Below are 16278 nucleotides of genomic sequence, written 5' to 3'. Positions count from 1 at the left end.
TTTTGAGACAGAGTTTTGCTCTTTTTGCCTAGGCTGGAGTGCAATGGTGCTGTCTCAGTTCACTGCAGCCTCCACCTCCCGGGTTCCAGTGATTCTCCTGCCTCAGCCTCCCGAGTAGCTGGGATTACAGGCACCCACCACCAAACCCTGCTAATTTTTCTATTTTTAGTAAAGATGGGGTTTCACCATGTTGGCCAGGCTGGTCTTGAACTCCTGCCCTCAAGTGATCTGCCCACCTTGTTCTCCCAAAATGCTAGGATTACAGGTATGAGCCACCCTGGCACCTGGCTATATCTAACTTCTATTACAGTAAGTGGTGCTGGTTTCCTCTTTAAATGAATGATATAAACTTGCATTTTAGAATGCATTCACAATATTCTGTATTTAACAAATAATCGATTTAAGAAAAAATTGATCCATATTAATAAAAGTTATAAGTGGATATGGCAAAACTGTGAAGTTGATACATGACTGACTGAAGTTTGGGAAACACTAAGATAAAACCCAGTGGTAAATGCTATTGCTCAAGAATGTTATAGGGTCTGGCAGGAAAGGAGTTGGCATCAAACAAAATTGTAAGAGAAATTCCTATTTCAGTGTTTCTCCTCTCACAGTTTTACTGCTGCTTCTCTCTCTTACTATAGTAACAATCAGTACCACCTTCAATTGTTCTAATATACTTTCTGTCTTATTTCTATTACAAAACATGTTTTCTCATTAGTAAGGAAAAAATTGTTCAAATCTAATATTTTCCTTTCCTAACACTACATTACTACCATTATTATAACATATTACATATTTCTGCACATGTTGTACTATCTTACTTGAACTCCAGATCCACTCTGTGAGATAGCAGGGAGAGAAACTCATCTCTATATTGTACCTCAGGAAAATGAATGACAGTTAATGTTTGCCATTTCATCCCAAACATCTAGCACAGCTGATTGTGGTACATAGAAACCTATTAGAAAATGTAGTATATGAATTAGTGAAGTAGGAGTGTACATGAATGAGTGTAGTACGTGAATGACCATCTTGTAACTCTTGAAATAACTTTCAAATTTTAAAACCAATGAAATAAATCATTAGGTTGACATTATCTTCATCAATGAATAGAGCTTGGAAAAGTATGGAGTGAAGGTTTTGGATAGTTATTATTATTATTTTGAGAACAAGTCTCACTCTGTTGCCCAGGCTGGAGTGCAATGGCGTGATCTCAGCTCACTGCAACCTCTGCCTCCTGGGTTCGAGCAATTCTCTTGCCTCAGCCTCCCGAGTAGCTGGGACTACAGGTGCGGGCCACCACGCCCAGCTAATTTTTGTATTTTTAGTAGAGATGGGGTTTCACCATGTTGACCAGGCTGGTCTGGAACCCCTGACCTCTGGTAATCCACCCACCTCAGCCTCCCAAAGTGCTGGGATTACAGACATGAGACATGAGCCACCATGCCCAGCCAGTTTGGGATAAATCTTTTGTCTTCCTTCCTATTGCCAACCCTTCCATTACTACTATCATCAAATCACAACCATCTTTTCAATATGATACCCGCCCCAATATTATCAAAACTAACCTATTATGATTCTGCCTCTATCATATTCTTTTCTGTTTTTGTTTTTTGTTTTTTGTGTTTTGAGATGGAGTCTCTCTCTGTTGCCCAGGCTGGAGCACAGTGACGCGATCTCGGCTCACTGCAAGCTCCGCCTCCCAGGTTCCCGCCTCAGCCTCCGGAGTAGCTGGGACTACAGGCGTCCCCACAACGCCCGGCTAATTTTTTGTAATTTTAGTAGAGACGGGGCTTCACTGTGTTAGCCAGGATGGTCTGGATCTCCTGACCTTGTGATCCGTCCGCCTCAGCCTCCCAAAGTGCTGGGATTACAGGCATGAGCCACCCCGCCCAGCCTCATATTCTTTTCCTTAAGCTTTGAACATATCCTTTTGGCATCATATTTAACATTATCAAATATTAAAAAGTCTCCTATATGTAATTTTATGACTCCTCCCTCAGCCCTCACCCCCAGAAGTAGTTGCTACAAATCTAAGATTTTTTTTTTTTTAAATGGTACACACAAGGTAGGTCTTGAGCTTTTCCTGAAATAAAATTTTCTTTTATTACATCCCTGAGCTCATAAAGGAAATTGTCATCAACTTTATATAAGGACAAAGGGACTTTGATTTTTCAATTTCCTGCACATTTTAATATTGAAATATTATTTTCTCCATGTCTATTTTTACAGGTATTTTTTCTTACCAAATAAATACAATACATGAAAAAACAACAGTAAAATCTTTCAAATGTGTCCTTAGAAGAGTATTCCAATATGTTCATATTTCTGTCACAATAATGAAAATATGGAGTAAAGCAAAGAGGAGAATGTACATCTTGGTTGTCATTGAGAAAATTTCACTGCTCAGATTTATGATTTTATTTCTGCTTTAAATGATTAAACTTTGTCATGTTCTTTCATCCACAATTATTCTTGGACCCAGTTCTTACTCACCAATAAACACGTATGTTTGGAAGAGAATATTTCCACTTATTGCTTGGGCTGGAATAGTCTTAAGTAAATGTGTTTTTGTAATAAATGCCATTACCTTATCAAATGTCCCTTTGAAAGAATCCAGGTCTTGCAAAGTTATTTATTATGGAAAGCTAAAATGTGGAATTTAGATAGCTAAGAACTGGAGAACGTAAGGATGAATATCATTGACAGTCCAGGTAACTGGAGTATTGCCTGGAACTTAGGTCCTACTTAGATGCTCCCCACCACTACTACTTATTCTGTCAAAGTTTCCCTTAGAGCCATTTTCCTCATCTAATGATTTTTCCTTTCTTTTTTTTTTTAAAACTTAGTATTTGAGCCTGTTGCCTGTTTAAAATAGCCTCTCTTAAGCAGTGAGACTTCATACTCTTTGGAGCTAGTAACTCATAGCTCTTTGTCATTATCAATTAAAGCTTTGTTTTATCTTCTTTGTTTATATATTTTTCCTTTGTTTCTTCTAAAAGGAATTAAGAGTAAAATAAGATTTATTGCCAACTAACTATCCTAGTTTTCTTCAAGTACAAAGAGGAATTCTAGTTGGAGAATCTGGTATCATTACCCTTATTGGTAAAAGACTGAATGGCAGGAAATAGGCTTAATTGAAAGCAGAAGGTATTTCAGCTAGACCAAAGGTAGGACTTGATCTTTGCTCTTCATTTCCTAACTTCCTTATTTCTTAGCTTTCTTCTGTCAATTTAAGGTATTTTTAATGAGCACCTATTAAAGGGGTTAATTACTATTAAAGAAATGAGCAAGACAGGCTAGAGTATAAGTTTCATTAAAAATGTAAAAGAAATAGTTTTATCTACTATTTAACATTAAGAAAATGAAAATGTAATCTCATTCAATGCATACTTTTTTATAGATTTATTGTATATGGAGATAAATATGTGAAAAATTCTGATTCTAGAATTAAGACAATAACAAATTCTTGTTACTAGATTGTCACATTCAAAACAAACTTACCTTCAGCAGAAAAAAACGTTCTTTGGTACTAAATTAGGAGCTTTCAAAATCAGCATTTCTGAAAGTTTGCTTAAGCTACAGTTAACTAAAATTATTAAAATTATATTTAAAGAATTATCTAAAATCTGTCATAAACTGTAATTATTAAAATTGCTAACCACAAAAACAAATACATTATTGTTTTACATTCCTTACTTTAGTTTCAATATAATTTCCATATTTAGTACATAATATAAAGGCTATGTAAAAATGTGACCTAACTTTCTATAGAAATAATCTATTGAAGTAGAAACTCTGATTTATTTTCCCAATGCATAAACCATGTTAACTGATAGACAAGACTTTCTAAAGCTAACAAAGGATGTTTTCCAGTTCAGTCCTTAAAGAGGGGAAAAAGCCATACACATAAATTTCTTAGTACATCTAGAACTTTCCAGATGCTAACAGCAGAGAGTTGATAAATGCTCACTTTGCCTACTATATAATCTTAAAGAACACAAAGAAAATGATAGAAGCCAGCAGTTTTTTCAACTGGTGTATGACCTTGAAGTGACAAGATCTTTGGGAAAATATAATCGTCTTAGCATTTTTGAGAACCTGCTAAGCATGATCAGATAACTAAAATTCTCTAAGTTTCAAGGTAAAAATATTGAGAGAAAAGAAGATCCATATGACTAATGTAAGATTGACTATATAAATCTACATTGCATTACTTTTATTTCAACCCAATTTCTATATTTAGTACATAAAACGTAAGTCTATTCTACACAAATGTAAGTTCTGTAAATGCACGGATTTTGTGCTGTCCACTACTGTATCCCAAGTGACTGCCACAGTGTGTGGCATATAGCATATGTTCAATAAATATTGGCTTGATGAGTAAATATGCTAGCAGAGACTCTGAAACGACATTGCAAAATTACAAATTATTCTGGTGAAAAGACATAAAGTAAATGAATGTTAGTATAAATGTGACTCTTGCATGAACTTATTTTTAAAATGCCTAATACATACATGTATTTCTATGCCCAAACAAGGAACAAAGAGGTGACTATCAAGGACTGAAACTAACTTAAGAATAACCCCAAAAGACTAAACTGCAGAATTGTAAAAATTTGAGTGTTAGGTTCCCGACTTTCAAATAAATTTGAGCTTCCTAAAATGCAAAGTTTAAGATTATATTCCTATTTTCTGGGGCAAAGTTTCATTTATTAGAAAAAGAGCAAAGAGTATCAGAAAATGTCTTTTATACGTTTGGAAAAAGGTGAATCAGAACCGGTAGTCCTCTCGCGCAAGGTTACAACCAAAGCTTAATGATTGGCAGTGGATGAGAAATAACCAATTAACTTTGTATTGTACTCAGTAATAATATTTAAAATCTTATTGAATTCTTTTTAACAGATATGTTTGTATTATCCTAAATGATTTGTATTTAATAACTTATATGAAGCTTCCAAAAACTCTTGGAAATAGAGACCACAATAATACTTTTGGCAAGAACTGAGATACAGAAAAGTTAGATAATTTGCCATAGGTAACAGAATTTTGTCGGAAGTAGAATTTAAATGCAGGTACTCAACCTCCAGAGGCCTTTGTTCTATCTACTCTTTCTACTGCTTCCATTAAAAGGAATGACATTCAAAGAGAATGATGACATTCAAAATGAATGACATTCAAAGAGAGCTCTATTGTACTGTTTGCAGCATCTTTTTGCAAGCATTTCCTCACTTAAACATGGTTAAAAGCAAAATGAAGTATGAGGGAGAAGAGAGACAGTAAAAGAATACCTAGAAGTTTTGAATGAATTCAATATTCCTAGCCAGGATAAACAGCTTTTCATATTTAGAACAAAAGAAGAGAAAGGAAAGAAAAAAAAAAAGCCCCCCAAAAAACAAAACAAGTCCTTGGCCTGAAGGGGATATAGTATGAGATGACAGAAGGAATGCAGACTTCTAGCAAGGTCCTTTGCCTCCTGCATGCAAGACCCATGCAGCTGCTTCTTGAGGCTGGCTTTGGGTAGGGCCAACTTTGTCCACATAAACTCACCAAGAGATTTTTTCCATTATGATCCCATCGATGGCACCAATCAATTTAGTTTAAACTCATCCTTACTTAGTGATGAAAGATGAAAATCTTAATTTCTGTGCAATTTCTTTTGCGTACTGCTGATTAGAATGCATGCATTGAAAACGAACAAAAGAAATCTACAAAAACAGATATACCTTTTCATTTTGCTGTACATTTTATCACAGAAAAGAAGTGTTGAGAGATGTTTTGTTTAGAATCAGAAGAATTTAAGAATTAGGTTTCCTGATGTTCAAATAAAGTTGAACTTCCTGAGTACAAAGTTGAGAATCAAATTCCTATTTTCTGGGCAAAGTTTCATTTATTAGCGATCAAATGTGAATTTTCTGCTTCAAAGATAAAAGGCACAAATGATTTTAAAAGACCTGGGATAGTTATTACAAAATAAATTTTAATGAGTTAAGTGTAAATGAATTGGAAACATGAATCTCAGATTTCTTATTAAAATATACATGAGGTTACAAGTTATGAAGAAAAATGTTTGGCAAAGTACATCTCAGCAGTTGCCAACCTTAAAACATTTGAGACTGAGTGTGGTGGCTCACGCCTGTAATCCCAGCACTTTGGGAGACCAAGGTGATTGCATCACCTGAGGTCAGGAATTCGAGACCAGCCTGGCCAACATGGCAAAACACCACCTTTACTAAAAAAAAAAAAAAAAAATTAGCCAGGCGTGGTGGCAGACACCTGTAGTCCTAGCTACTCAGCAGGCTGAGCCAAGAGAATCACTTGAACCCGGGAGACGGAGGTTGTAGTGAGCCAAGATCCGCCATTGCACTCCAGCCTGGGCGACAGAGTGAGCCTCCATCTCAAAATAACCAAACCAAAACAAAACAAACCAAAACAAAAAAAATTGGAGACATTTTATCAGCTGTCCCAATAGCAGATGGTAACTGCTTTTTCGATCTTTTGCTTGCATCGTTGAGTTCTTTTAGGCTTGAAGTGCCTTCCCTAGATTAATTGCTTTAGGATATTTCTTATTTGTTATTCCCAACCATAAACAAAATACAAAGTTAATATTTTCCCAGGATTGCACAGAATATGTAATTCAGCTATTCAGTATCTTATCAGAGAGGAACTGCAAACTCAGGCATACTCTTCTGTATATTCATAGAACATCTTCATCCCATGCAAATATATCATATGTACTGAGTATCAATGATCACTTATAAATACAAGAAATGCGTATGAGTAATGAGGACTCTGCTATACTTTTGCCTGCTTTGAAAAAATGTTTTAAACCACATATTTTCAGGATGTGTGTATAAAAGACTTGGCCATGCTTAATTTTTAAAAATAAAGGTAGAAAGTGGACAAACTTTGAAATATTTGATATGAAAAAATTATTTAGTTTGTTTTAATGTATGTGTCAGAGAAAACAGACAATCCTTGCCTACACAGAAATAATTACGTCTACTACCTTGAAGTTAGGATATCTTATAATAAAACTGAAATGGTCATGAGAAATAATTGCTCTTTTATTTCATTTTCTTCCATCTAAATTCATCATCTTTATTATCAATTGCTCTGAGATAGATCGCAGAATTCATGGCCCACTGGTCTTAAGATAAAGAGTTAATTGAACATTTCAAACTCCTTGATTTGTCATGAAATCAAAATGAAACATCTAAAAAAATTAGGAGCTTAAATGCCAAGTTTTTATAACATGAACATTGTACAACTGTACTTATTTGGGGCTAATTATTTTCATATTTCTCTAATAAACCCCACTAAGCAAATAAGAAAATATGTTGGCACTGATAACCTTGTCTTTATTATTAAATTATTATGATGCTTCACAAGGTCTTGTCTCTTTTTTTCCTGCCCTAAACATTCTGCCCCATTTTCTAGATAACTTACAGCTGGCACTTAAGTAGGATTTTTTTTTTTTTTATAGGCTATAATAGTGCATTATCTTATTTGATCCTTATAACTGTGCTGTGAAAATGGTTGGTCAGTTCTTAGAATCTATGTATTATAAATGTGACCTTAAACAGTTCCTTAAACTCCATGAGCATTAGTATCTTTATTATGGTATTTGCCACATCACTTAAGGCTGTTTGGGGAGATAAAATGAGAAAATGCATACAAATACCTTCATATGAACGATTCAATAAATATCAAATACTATTGGTACTATTGTGTAGGATCTCTTGGTTATTAATTGATGAATTAAGCATGAAGTCTGGGTCTTCTAACTTCTGCCCCGGCGTTCTGCAGGCTTCCCATTGCCCTAAAGAAAATGTCTAAAGGTGTAATAAAAACCTTTATGTTCTCCCTCCTGTTTATTTTTTAGCCCTATGTTCTCCAACCCTTTAACCCACTGGCACTCCAGCCAAGCCAACCTGCTGGCAGACACTCTCTCCTGCTCTTCCAGAGTACAGACTGTATAGAATCTCTTTCTGTTCAGTGAACTCTACCCATCCTTCAGGACCCAGAGCAGCTGTTGAATGAGTGAGCTTTGTGGTCCCTCAGACAGTTAACACCTACTGCCTCTGTATTTCCATAAAATTTTCTTCTTCTCTTTGTTTAGTGGCTGTCATCTCAATTTATAGCATTTTGTTTGTCTCCTACACAAAACTGTGCATGCTTTAAAGTCAGAAATTTTGTTTCCAAAAATTCCTGTCCCCTATCTCTATCCATTGGTTAATATTTGCAGAATTGATTCTAGACTCAATTTTCTTCTTTTTTTATGGTGTCACATATGCTCAGGATAGCTTTGGAAGATCATAGAGAATGAGGGCTCTAAACAGTGTTTGATGAAACATTTAACCTAGCAGATCTGGTTCTTCTGGTTCGATTGTGGTTCCCATCTGTAGAGAATGTTTTACTTGTTTGCCTCATCGTGGACAAGCAGGCTGGCTAAACTCCAAATTGTTCCATAAACATTGAACTTCTCTCCAGGACTGCCTATTCCTCCACCTTCATTTCCTGCAAGTCATTTCTTGTTCACTGTGCACCAGCTGCACTGATGTCCCTACACATCCCAAGCTTCCTTTCTTCCTCATTGCCTTTGCAGGTGCTGTACTCTGCTTATCAGGGTCTTTTCCCATCTTCCTGGGGCTGCCTCTCTCCTCTTTCAGGTCTCGTTAAATATCAGCTTCTTTCACGAGTGTGAAAACTCGAATTATTCTCCTTCAGAGCTCCTACTTATTTTCTTCATGACATTTTAAGTCATAATTTATATTAGGTTGGTGAAAAAGTAATTGCATTTTTTGTCAATAACAGTCATGGCAAAAACTGCAATTACTTTTACACCAACCTAATAGTCATTTTTGTGCCTGCTTACATATATTCATCTGTTTCTCTCATTAGAAGTGAGTTTCATGAAGGCAAGGACTACTTCTGTCTTGAGTATTGTGTAACAACGTTTCACAATAATTATATATTGAATGGATACATAAGAAAAAAATGGATACAATAAGGACAGGTATTACATATTGGGGTATCTATCAAATATAGCATTTTGGTAAGCTAAACTTCAGACACCAAAGACTTCACAAGGAGAACCGATCAGAGAGTCAATCAGTTAACAAGCCTGCAGTGACCCACTGGTCATTTGGGAAGCAAACTTTGTTAGGTGTCTACTAAGTACAGGAGATAGGCCAATATACAAACCATGGCTTTCCATTGTTTTTAGGGTGATGAACAAAACACTGGGTGATGTGCTTCAGACCCTCTCAGCTTCAGGCGACTATCCCCCTCGTTGATTGTGACACAGCCATACTGGCCTTCTTTCAATGTCTCCGAAATGCCATTTTACTCATTGCAAACATTACCCCACTTTATGCATTCAAAAAGATACACAAGATGAATTTACCTGACTCTCTCACAGGCTCTTACTGTTTCTTGTCTCTTTCCTAAGTTTTCCCAAAGTTTCCCGATGAAACGCATTCTTCAGCCTGTGCTCTTTATTGCCAGGCTGTTGTTGCAACAGACGTCTGTCTTTCCGTACTCCTCTGGGACTCTTGTGACTTTCTATAAACCAAGTAAACAAAAACACACATTTTACCCTAATGCAACTTGGAAGAGAATTCTATGAATCGTTGTCAGTCTCAACAATAGAGTTAGTGTGTTTGCTTGAGAGACCATGGTACATATTTGAAAGACTATAAAAAGTTCATTAATGCAATGGAAAAGTGCCTCAAGAAAGTCACAGAAAAGGAGGAGAAAAGTTAAAACACAGAAGCAATCAACTTGAATTTCATCTGTGAGTTTCATTTTAGTCCTTTAGGAAAAGTCTTTTGGGCAAATAAATTCACTAATATTAGAATGCTTTTATAATATAAACAACATATTTTACCAGCTGTACTGATCAAAATTAGAGGAATTAATCTTAAGAAAAACAAAGGTAGAATTTTACTTGCAGTTCCTCCTCCTTTGCCAAACAAGAACCTTTTTGTCCCTCGTGTTTTGACTACATTAACATTTATGTTGTTTGCATACAGTTGATAAAACTGCATGGAATATAGTGTCTTTCCAAATTCATCAAGACATACCTTGTGGTTCCGCAGTATGAACTGGTGATTAATGCAGCTTGTTACTCCTCTAGTGTGACTTTATAAACACAAGCCAGCTATATTCATCTTCTAAAGTTGAAAAATGAAAACTAGCTTTTCTCCACTTAACTTTTTCTAAAGTTTCTGCAAGATGGTGCTCATGTTACAGTTAAACATCAGCTGTACAGCTTTCTCTTTCTTTAGCTATTAGTCCCTTAGGTATAAGTCTGTAATCTAAGAGAGGTCAACTGTGTCCAAATAAAAAGTATGCCAGAATGTCTCTGGCATAAATCTCTCCCTAAAGATTCAGTAGTGTTACTTCAGGAGACAGGAAAAAACACTATGCTTTATCTAAAAATCTAAGAACTTAATTTATTTAAAAAATAAAACTGAGTTATCCAGTTATCCTTATAGAGAGCTATACAAGCACAGAATTTCCATGTTACTCATCAAATTGTTTTTCTTTTTACTAAGTTTGGAAATCACTTAAATAACCATAGACAAAATATGGCTGTACAGGAACTGAATGGCTATTATTGCAGAACTTTTTCTATTGTTATAAGCTACAGAGAGGGCACATTAATTAAAAGTCCTTTTGAGCATCATAGTCATCGCACAGTATCCAATTAATTTTAGAAGCAGCTTAGGGCCAATTATTGACAAACATATGCAGTAAATGGAGAATATCTTTCTATTTAGATCTCAGTTGCTTGTCTAAGTTTCTGAATTTCTTTACTAATAATTAATTGTTCTATTCCCAGTAACAGTCTTAAGATGGAATGCCTCTTATGGGTATATACATTTTCCTTACTGCACTTGTCTTACATGTGAATCCATCTCTTATGTAGATTGTATCTTGAAGCCCAGAGGCTTCCCATCATTACAAGAGGAAGTGAGTTCCAGTGGAGTCACTGAAAGCTGCTTTCCATGACAGCATTGCTCTCTCTGATGGGTCACACAAATCTTAAATCAGAAGTCATTTAAAACAGTTTCACTACTGAGGATATATTTACTGATGCCTCCTAATTGCAAATAAACACAACAAAAACAAGCAAGTTTCCCATCACTTAATGCCATTGATTTACAAATATTCCATTTACTTATAATTGTTGCCTCTCCTTCTCTCTTCTATCATGAACTATTTTTTCAGGCTGGTGGTTTGATGCTTGTGGCCCCTCCAATCTAAACGGAATGTTCTATACTGCGGGACAAAACCATGGAAAACTGAATGGGATAAAGTGGCACTACTTCAAAGGGCCCAGTTACTCCTTACGTTCCACAACTATGATGATTCGACCTTTAGATTTTTGAAAGCACAATGTCAGTAGTGATTATAAAAGCAACAAAGAAATCTGGAGGAGCTGCCAGGTGAGAAAGTGCTTGAAAACTTCAGAAGCAAACAATATTGTCTCCTTTCCAGCAATAAGTGGTAGTTATGTGAAGTCACGAAGGTCCTTGACTGTGAATCTGGAGCCTTTTGAGTTCACAGGAGTCTCTACTTGGGGAGACAGTGCTCACGTGGCTTGACTATAGAAAACTCCATTGACTGTTGGGCTTTAAAAAGGGAAGAACCTGCTCAGCTTTGCTGTGCTTCAAACTACTACTGGACCTTATTTTGGAACTATGGTAGCCAGATGATAAATATGGTTAATTTCATGTAAAACAGGAAAAAAACAAAAGAGTGAAAAAGAGAATATACAGGAAGAATAGAAACAAGCCTGCCATAATCCTTTGGAAAAGATGTATTACACCACTGAAAAGGTGTTATATCTATGCAAACCTACTAACAAATTATACTGTTGCACAATTTTGATAAAAATTTAGAACAGCATTGTCCTCTGAGTTGGTTAAATGTTAATGGATTTCAGAAGCCTAATTCCAGTGTCATACTTACTAGTTGATTTCTGCTTACCCACCTCCAAATGAAAATTCCATTTTTGTAAGCCATAATGAATTACAGTACATGGACAATAACTGTGTGGTAGAAACAAACTCCATTACTCTGATTTTTGATACAGTTTTCAGAAAAAAAAAAAAAAAGGACATAAGTAAGGATGTATGTGGTGAAAACTTACCACCCCATACTATGGTTTCCATTTACTCTAAAAACTGATTGAATGATATATAAATATATTTATAGCCTGAGTAAAGTTAAAAGAATGTAAAATATATCATCAAGTTCTTAAAATAATATACATGCATTTAATATTTCCTTTGATATTATACAAGAAAGCAATATTTTGGAGTATATTAAGTTGAAGTAAAACCAAGTACTCTGGAGCAGTTCATTTTACAGTATCTACTAGCATGTGTATACGTACATGTAACTTCATTATTTTAAAAATGTTTTTAGAACTTCAATACTCACCCTGTTATGTCTTGCTAATTTAAATTTTGCTAATTAACGGAAACATACTTACCAGATTCACACTGTTCCAGTGTCTATAAAAGAAACACTTTGAAGTCTATGAAAAATAATTATAAATATCATTGTACATAGCATGTTTATATCTGCAATAAACCTAATAGCTAATTAATCTGGAATATGCAACATTGTCCTTAATTGATACAAAAAAACACAAATGCTCAAAGAAATCTACTATATCCCTTAATTAAATGCATCACTCTTAATATTTTTCTCCTTCAGGCCATTCCCTTAGGCAATTTTAATTTTAAAATTATTATCTGGGGAAAATTGGCAAAACTATTATATGTAAAGGAAATATATACAAAAAGAAAATCAATCATAGTCACCTAAGAGAAATTCTGACTGCTAGTTGCTATAAATAACTTAATGGGAATATTCCTATGGGATAATCTATTTTAAGTGAATTTTGGGGGTGCTTGAAGTTACTACAGCATTTTTTCGAGAAGTCTTCTCTGCCTCTAAGTGTCCAAGGTTATAACAGTAAATAGTTTTATTAACACATGAGTCACTCTGGGATGAGAAAATTGAAATAAAGCTATTGGGTCTCCTCTCTTACAAAAGAGACAGTTGTTGGCAAGATAGCAACGCCAGCTTCAAACTTGGTGACTTGATCCACTATGCCTTAATGGTCTCCTCCATTTGCAAAAATAAAGCTATTCACATTGTCAAGAAAAATATGTTTTAAAGTCTACAATCAAGTCTTTTTTATATTTATGTGTCTGTATTCTACCCCTTTTGCCTTACAAGTGATATTTGTAGGTATTATACCATTTTCTATTCTTGGTGGCTCCTCCATAGCAGGCAAGCCTCTCCCTCTAAAAACCTTCTCGACTGTTTTCAATTAAGGGAAAGAAAATGAGTATTTTGTCCTTTTGTGTTCCTACAGACACTTTTTTAAACCAGATTTTGGATAACGAATACTATTTCCAAACTCATATTACAAAAATAAAGTAATAAAAAAAAAAGAAAGCATGATATTTACTATTTTGTTGTCTGGGTTTGAAAAATGAAATATTGTTTCCAATTATTTATAATAAAGCAGTGTAAAATGTTTTATGACTCCGTTATGTGTGTTATGTAATAGCTACATGTTTATGGCAATTTAACATGTGTATTCTTTGCATTTAATTATTTCAGAATAGGATAATTAGGTATTCGAATTTTGTCTTTAACATTCATGTGGTTTCTTGCAAAGTTTTTCATATCAACACAACATTATTTGATTTAAATAAAATTGAAAGTAATACTTGTGCAACTTCATTTTATTTTAATACATATTTTGTGAAATTTAAATTAGAGATTTATGAAGTTATAGAATCATTGACAAAAATCTACCAAATGAACTAAAGCCTCAATCTTAGAAAAACTTTCAGTCTTGGATGAATTAAGAAAGCTTAGTCTCATTAGAATGGTAAATCAAAGCAGTGGGTCTCAGTCCCATGTCCCTACAATATGATTGTCGTGTCCTGCCAATTATTAAATGCCACATTATCATGTGACAATTGACAATATATTCTGGGAACTCTGAATAGAGTAAGAGGATGTGTGTTAAAAATTTGAGTTTGGTGTACAGGAGGAAAAGGAAGGCGCATAAAGGAGATGCTACTTGTCCCTCTCACCTGACATGCCATCAGCAGTCTTATCAGTCCTTGCAAGAAATGTCTTGCCTATGGTCTTGATTCTTCTCCTATTTCCATCACATTGATTCAAACCTTCCTTAATTTTCTTTCACCTAGATGATTGGAAAAGACACTCTTTCATCCTGCCCCTCTGTGCTATTATTCACCTCACAACCATAAAACCTTATTCCTTCTAAAGCCAGACTTCTGAACATGGTTTTTCCCAGCTCAAAACACTTCAGCGTTTCCTCACTACTCCCTGAATTTAAAATAAACAGGTCAGGTTAATCTCAGCCTTCATTGCCAGACAGCTTCTTTCCACCTACTCAGTATTCCAATCAAAACAAAGAAGCCCCATGGTCGACTACTTAAAAAAATGATGTCTATTCTTCCCCTTTCTGTATTCATACCTTTTGCAATGCGAATTTGCAACTTGTTCCATAAAGAGATAAACTCTATTTCCTTACTCCCTGAATGGCTAGCTCCGGACTTGCTGTAGCCAATAGAACACAACAGAAGTGATGATTCTGTGCCAGTTCTGAGTCTGGTCAGAAACATTCTACGTTTGGCATGAAAAAAAGCCCAGCGTAGCCTAATGAAGGATTAGAGACCACATGGAGCAAAGCCTAGTCTACCAGCTGAGACCACCCTAGACCAGCCAGCCCATAGCTGACCCATGGATGATTCAAGATACATAAGTGATCTCAACTGAGATCAACTGAGCCTGGCTCAGATCAGCAGAAGTGCTCAGCTAACATGCATACTCATGAGAAACAATAATGGGTTGTTGTTTTAAACCACTGCATTTTTTTTTCAGAGTTTTGTTTAACATCTTTATTGTAGCAATAGCTAACTGATACAGAATACAGTGCCGCAGCTGCCACCTACTCTTCTGCCAGCCATGTGAGTTTTATGCATCTTGAACTTTCAGAACCACGGTCTCGATTGTCCCTTCCTCTAACAACCTCTAACAACCCTCTGGGATGCATAAAAACATTAGTATTTTCATGACCTCTTTTCTGATGCCCTCTATTAATTGTCACCTTCTCTATACTCACATACTTTTACAACTCAACATATTTTGCTTGAGTTTTATGAAAGGCTGCCTCTTACTTTTTTTTTTTTTTTTTTTTAATTCTCCACAGTACCTATAGAAAACTTGTTACTCGCTGAATGGAATTGAATTTTTTTGAAAAACTAAGAAATCCCTTCTACCTATACAAAATTCAACTCTCAGATTTGACCACTGTGTTGAGACATTTATTTTCAGACTTTAAACTTAGGCTATTCTCCTCCAAAAAAAGATATCTGAATTTATAATTTTAGTTAGCTCAGATGTCTACTTTATTATCAACTTCACTGGAATACACGTATTATATAAATTGGAGGAAACCTGCATGTTCTTCTAAATTTAAACCTATGTAAATATATAAAATGTACTATTGAATGGTAATTACTCATTTATTCTTTACACATATAGTATTGTTGGGGCCAGGCGCAGTGGCTCACGCCTGTAATCCCAGCACTTTGGGAGGCCGAGGCGAGCAGATCATGAGGTTAGGAGTTCGAGACCAGCCTGGCCAACATGGTGAAACCCCCAGTTCTACTAAAGACACAAAAAATTAATTGGGCATGGTGGTGGGTACCTGTAATCCGAGCTACTCAGGAGGCTGAGGCAGGAGAATCGCTTGAACCCAGGAGGCGTAGGTTAAGGTGAACCGAGATTGCGCCACTGCACTCCAACCTGGGCAACAGGGCAAGACTCTGTCTCACACACACACACACACACACACACATACACACACACACACACACACACACACACATTTGGGCAACTTATGATTTAAGATTCGACTAAAGTGTTTTCTAGTATTTCCTCACGTATTTCTCTAACATATCGTCGTTGAAGTTAATATAGTGAACATAATTAAAGGATTCCTGGGAAAAACTCAAAGAAGTCATTATATTGCCTGTATTCTTTCAAGAAAGCAAGTTAGAGTCATCTTCAATGAGGAGTAAATGATAGATCATGGTTAAAATTTAATAATTCCCTTTTGACACAGGACAGTCTCTGACATGTGAACTGTCATCAAATGTAAAAGGATATTTTATTTTATTTTATTTTATTTTGTTTTGGTGA

At 35.4% G+C, this 16278-nt stretch overlaps 1 protein-coding gene across 2 annotated transcripts in view; it reads left to right on the top strand.

Annotated features, from left to right (window-relative positions):
* ANGPT1 (angiopoietin 1) overlaps positions 1–13774 on the top strand; it is a 259516-nt gene extending 245742 nt beyond the window's left edge. For both annotated transcript variants that reach the window (XM_017885204.1, XM_017885203.1), the window contains exon 9: positions 11242–13774. In XM_017885204.1, the coding sequence (XP_017740693.1) occupies positions 11242–11402 (161 nt within the window). In that variant the 3' untranslated portion in view covers positions 11403–13774. The remainder of the gene's footprint in view (positions 1–11241) is intronic.
* The last annotated feature ends 2504 nt before the right edge of the window (positions 13775–16278 follow it).

Source organism: Rhinopithecus bieti, unplaced genomic scaffold (genome assembly GCF_001698545.2).
Source record: "Rhinopithecus bieti isolate Rb0 unplaced genomic scaffold, ASM169854v2 scaffold_13352, whole genome shotgun sequence".
Lineage (NCBI taxonomy): Eukaryota > Metazoa > Chordata > Mammalia > Primates > Cercopithecidae > Rhinopithecus > Rhinopithecus bieti.
The sequence above is the reverse complement of the archived record's forward strand: the minus strand, read 5'-3'. Positions and strand labels throughout refer to the sequence as shown.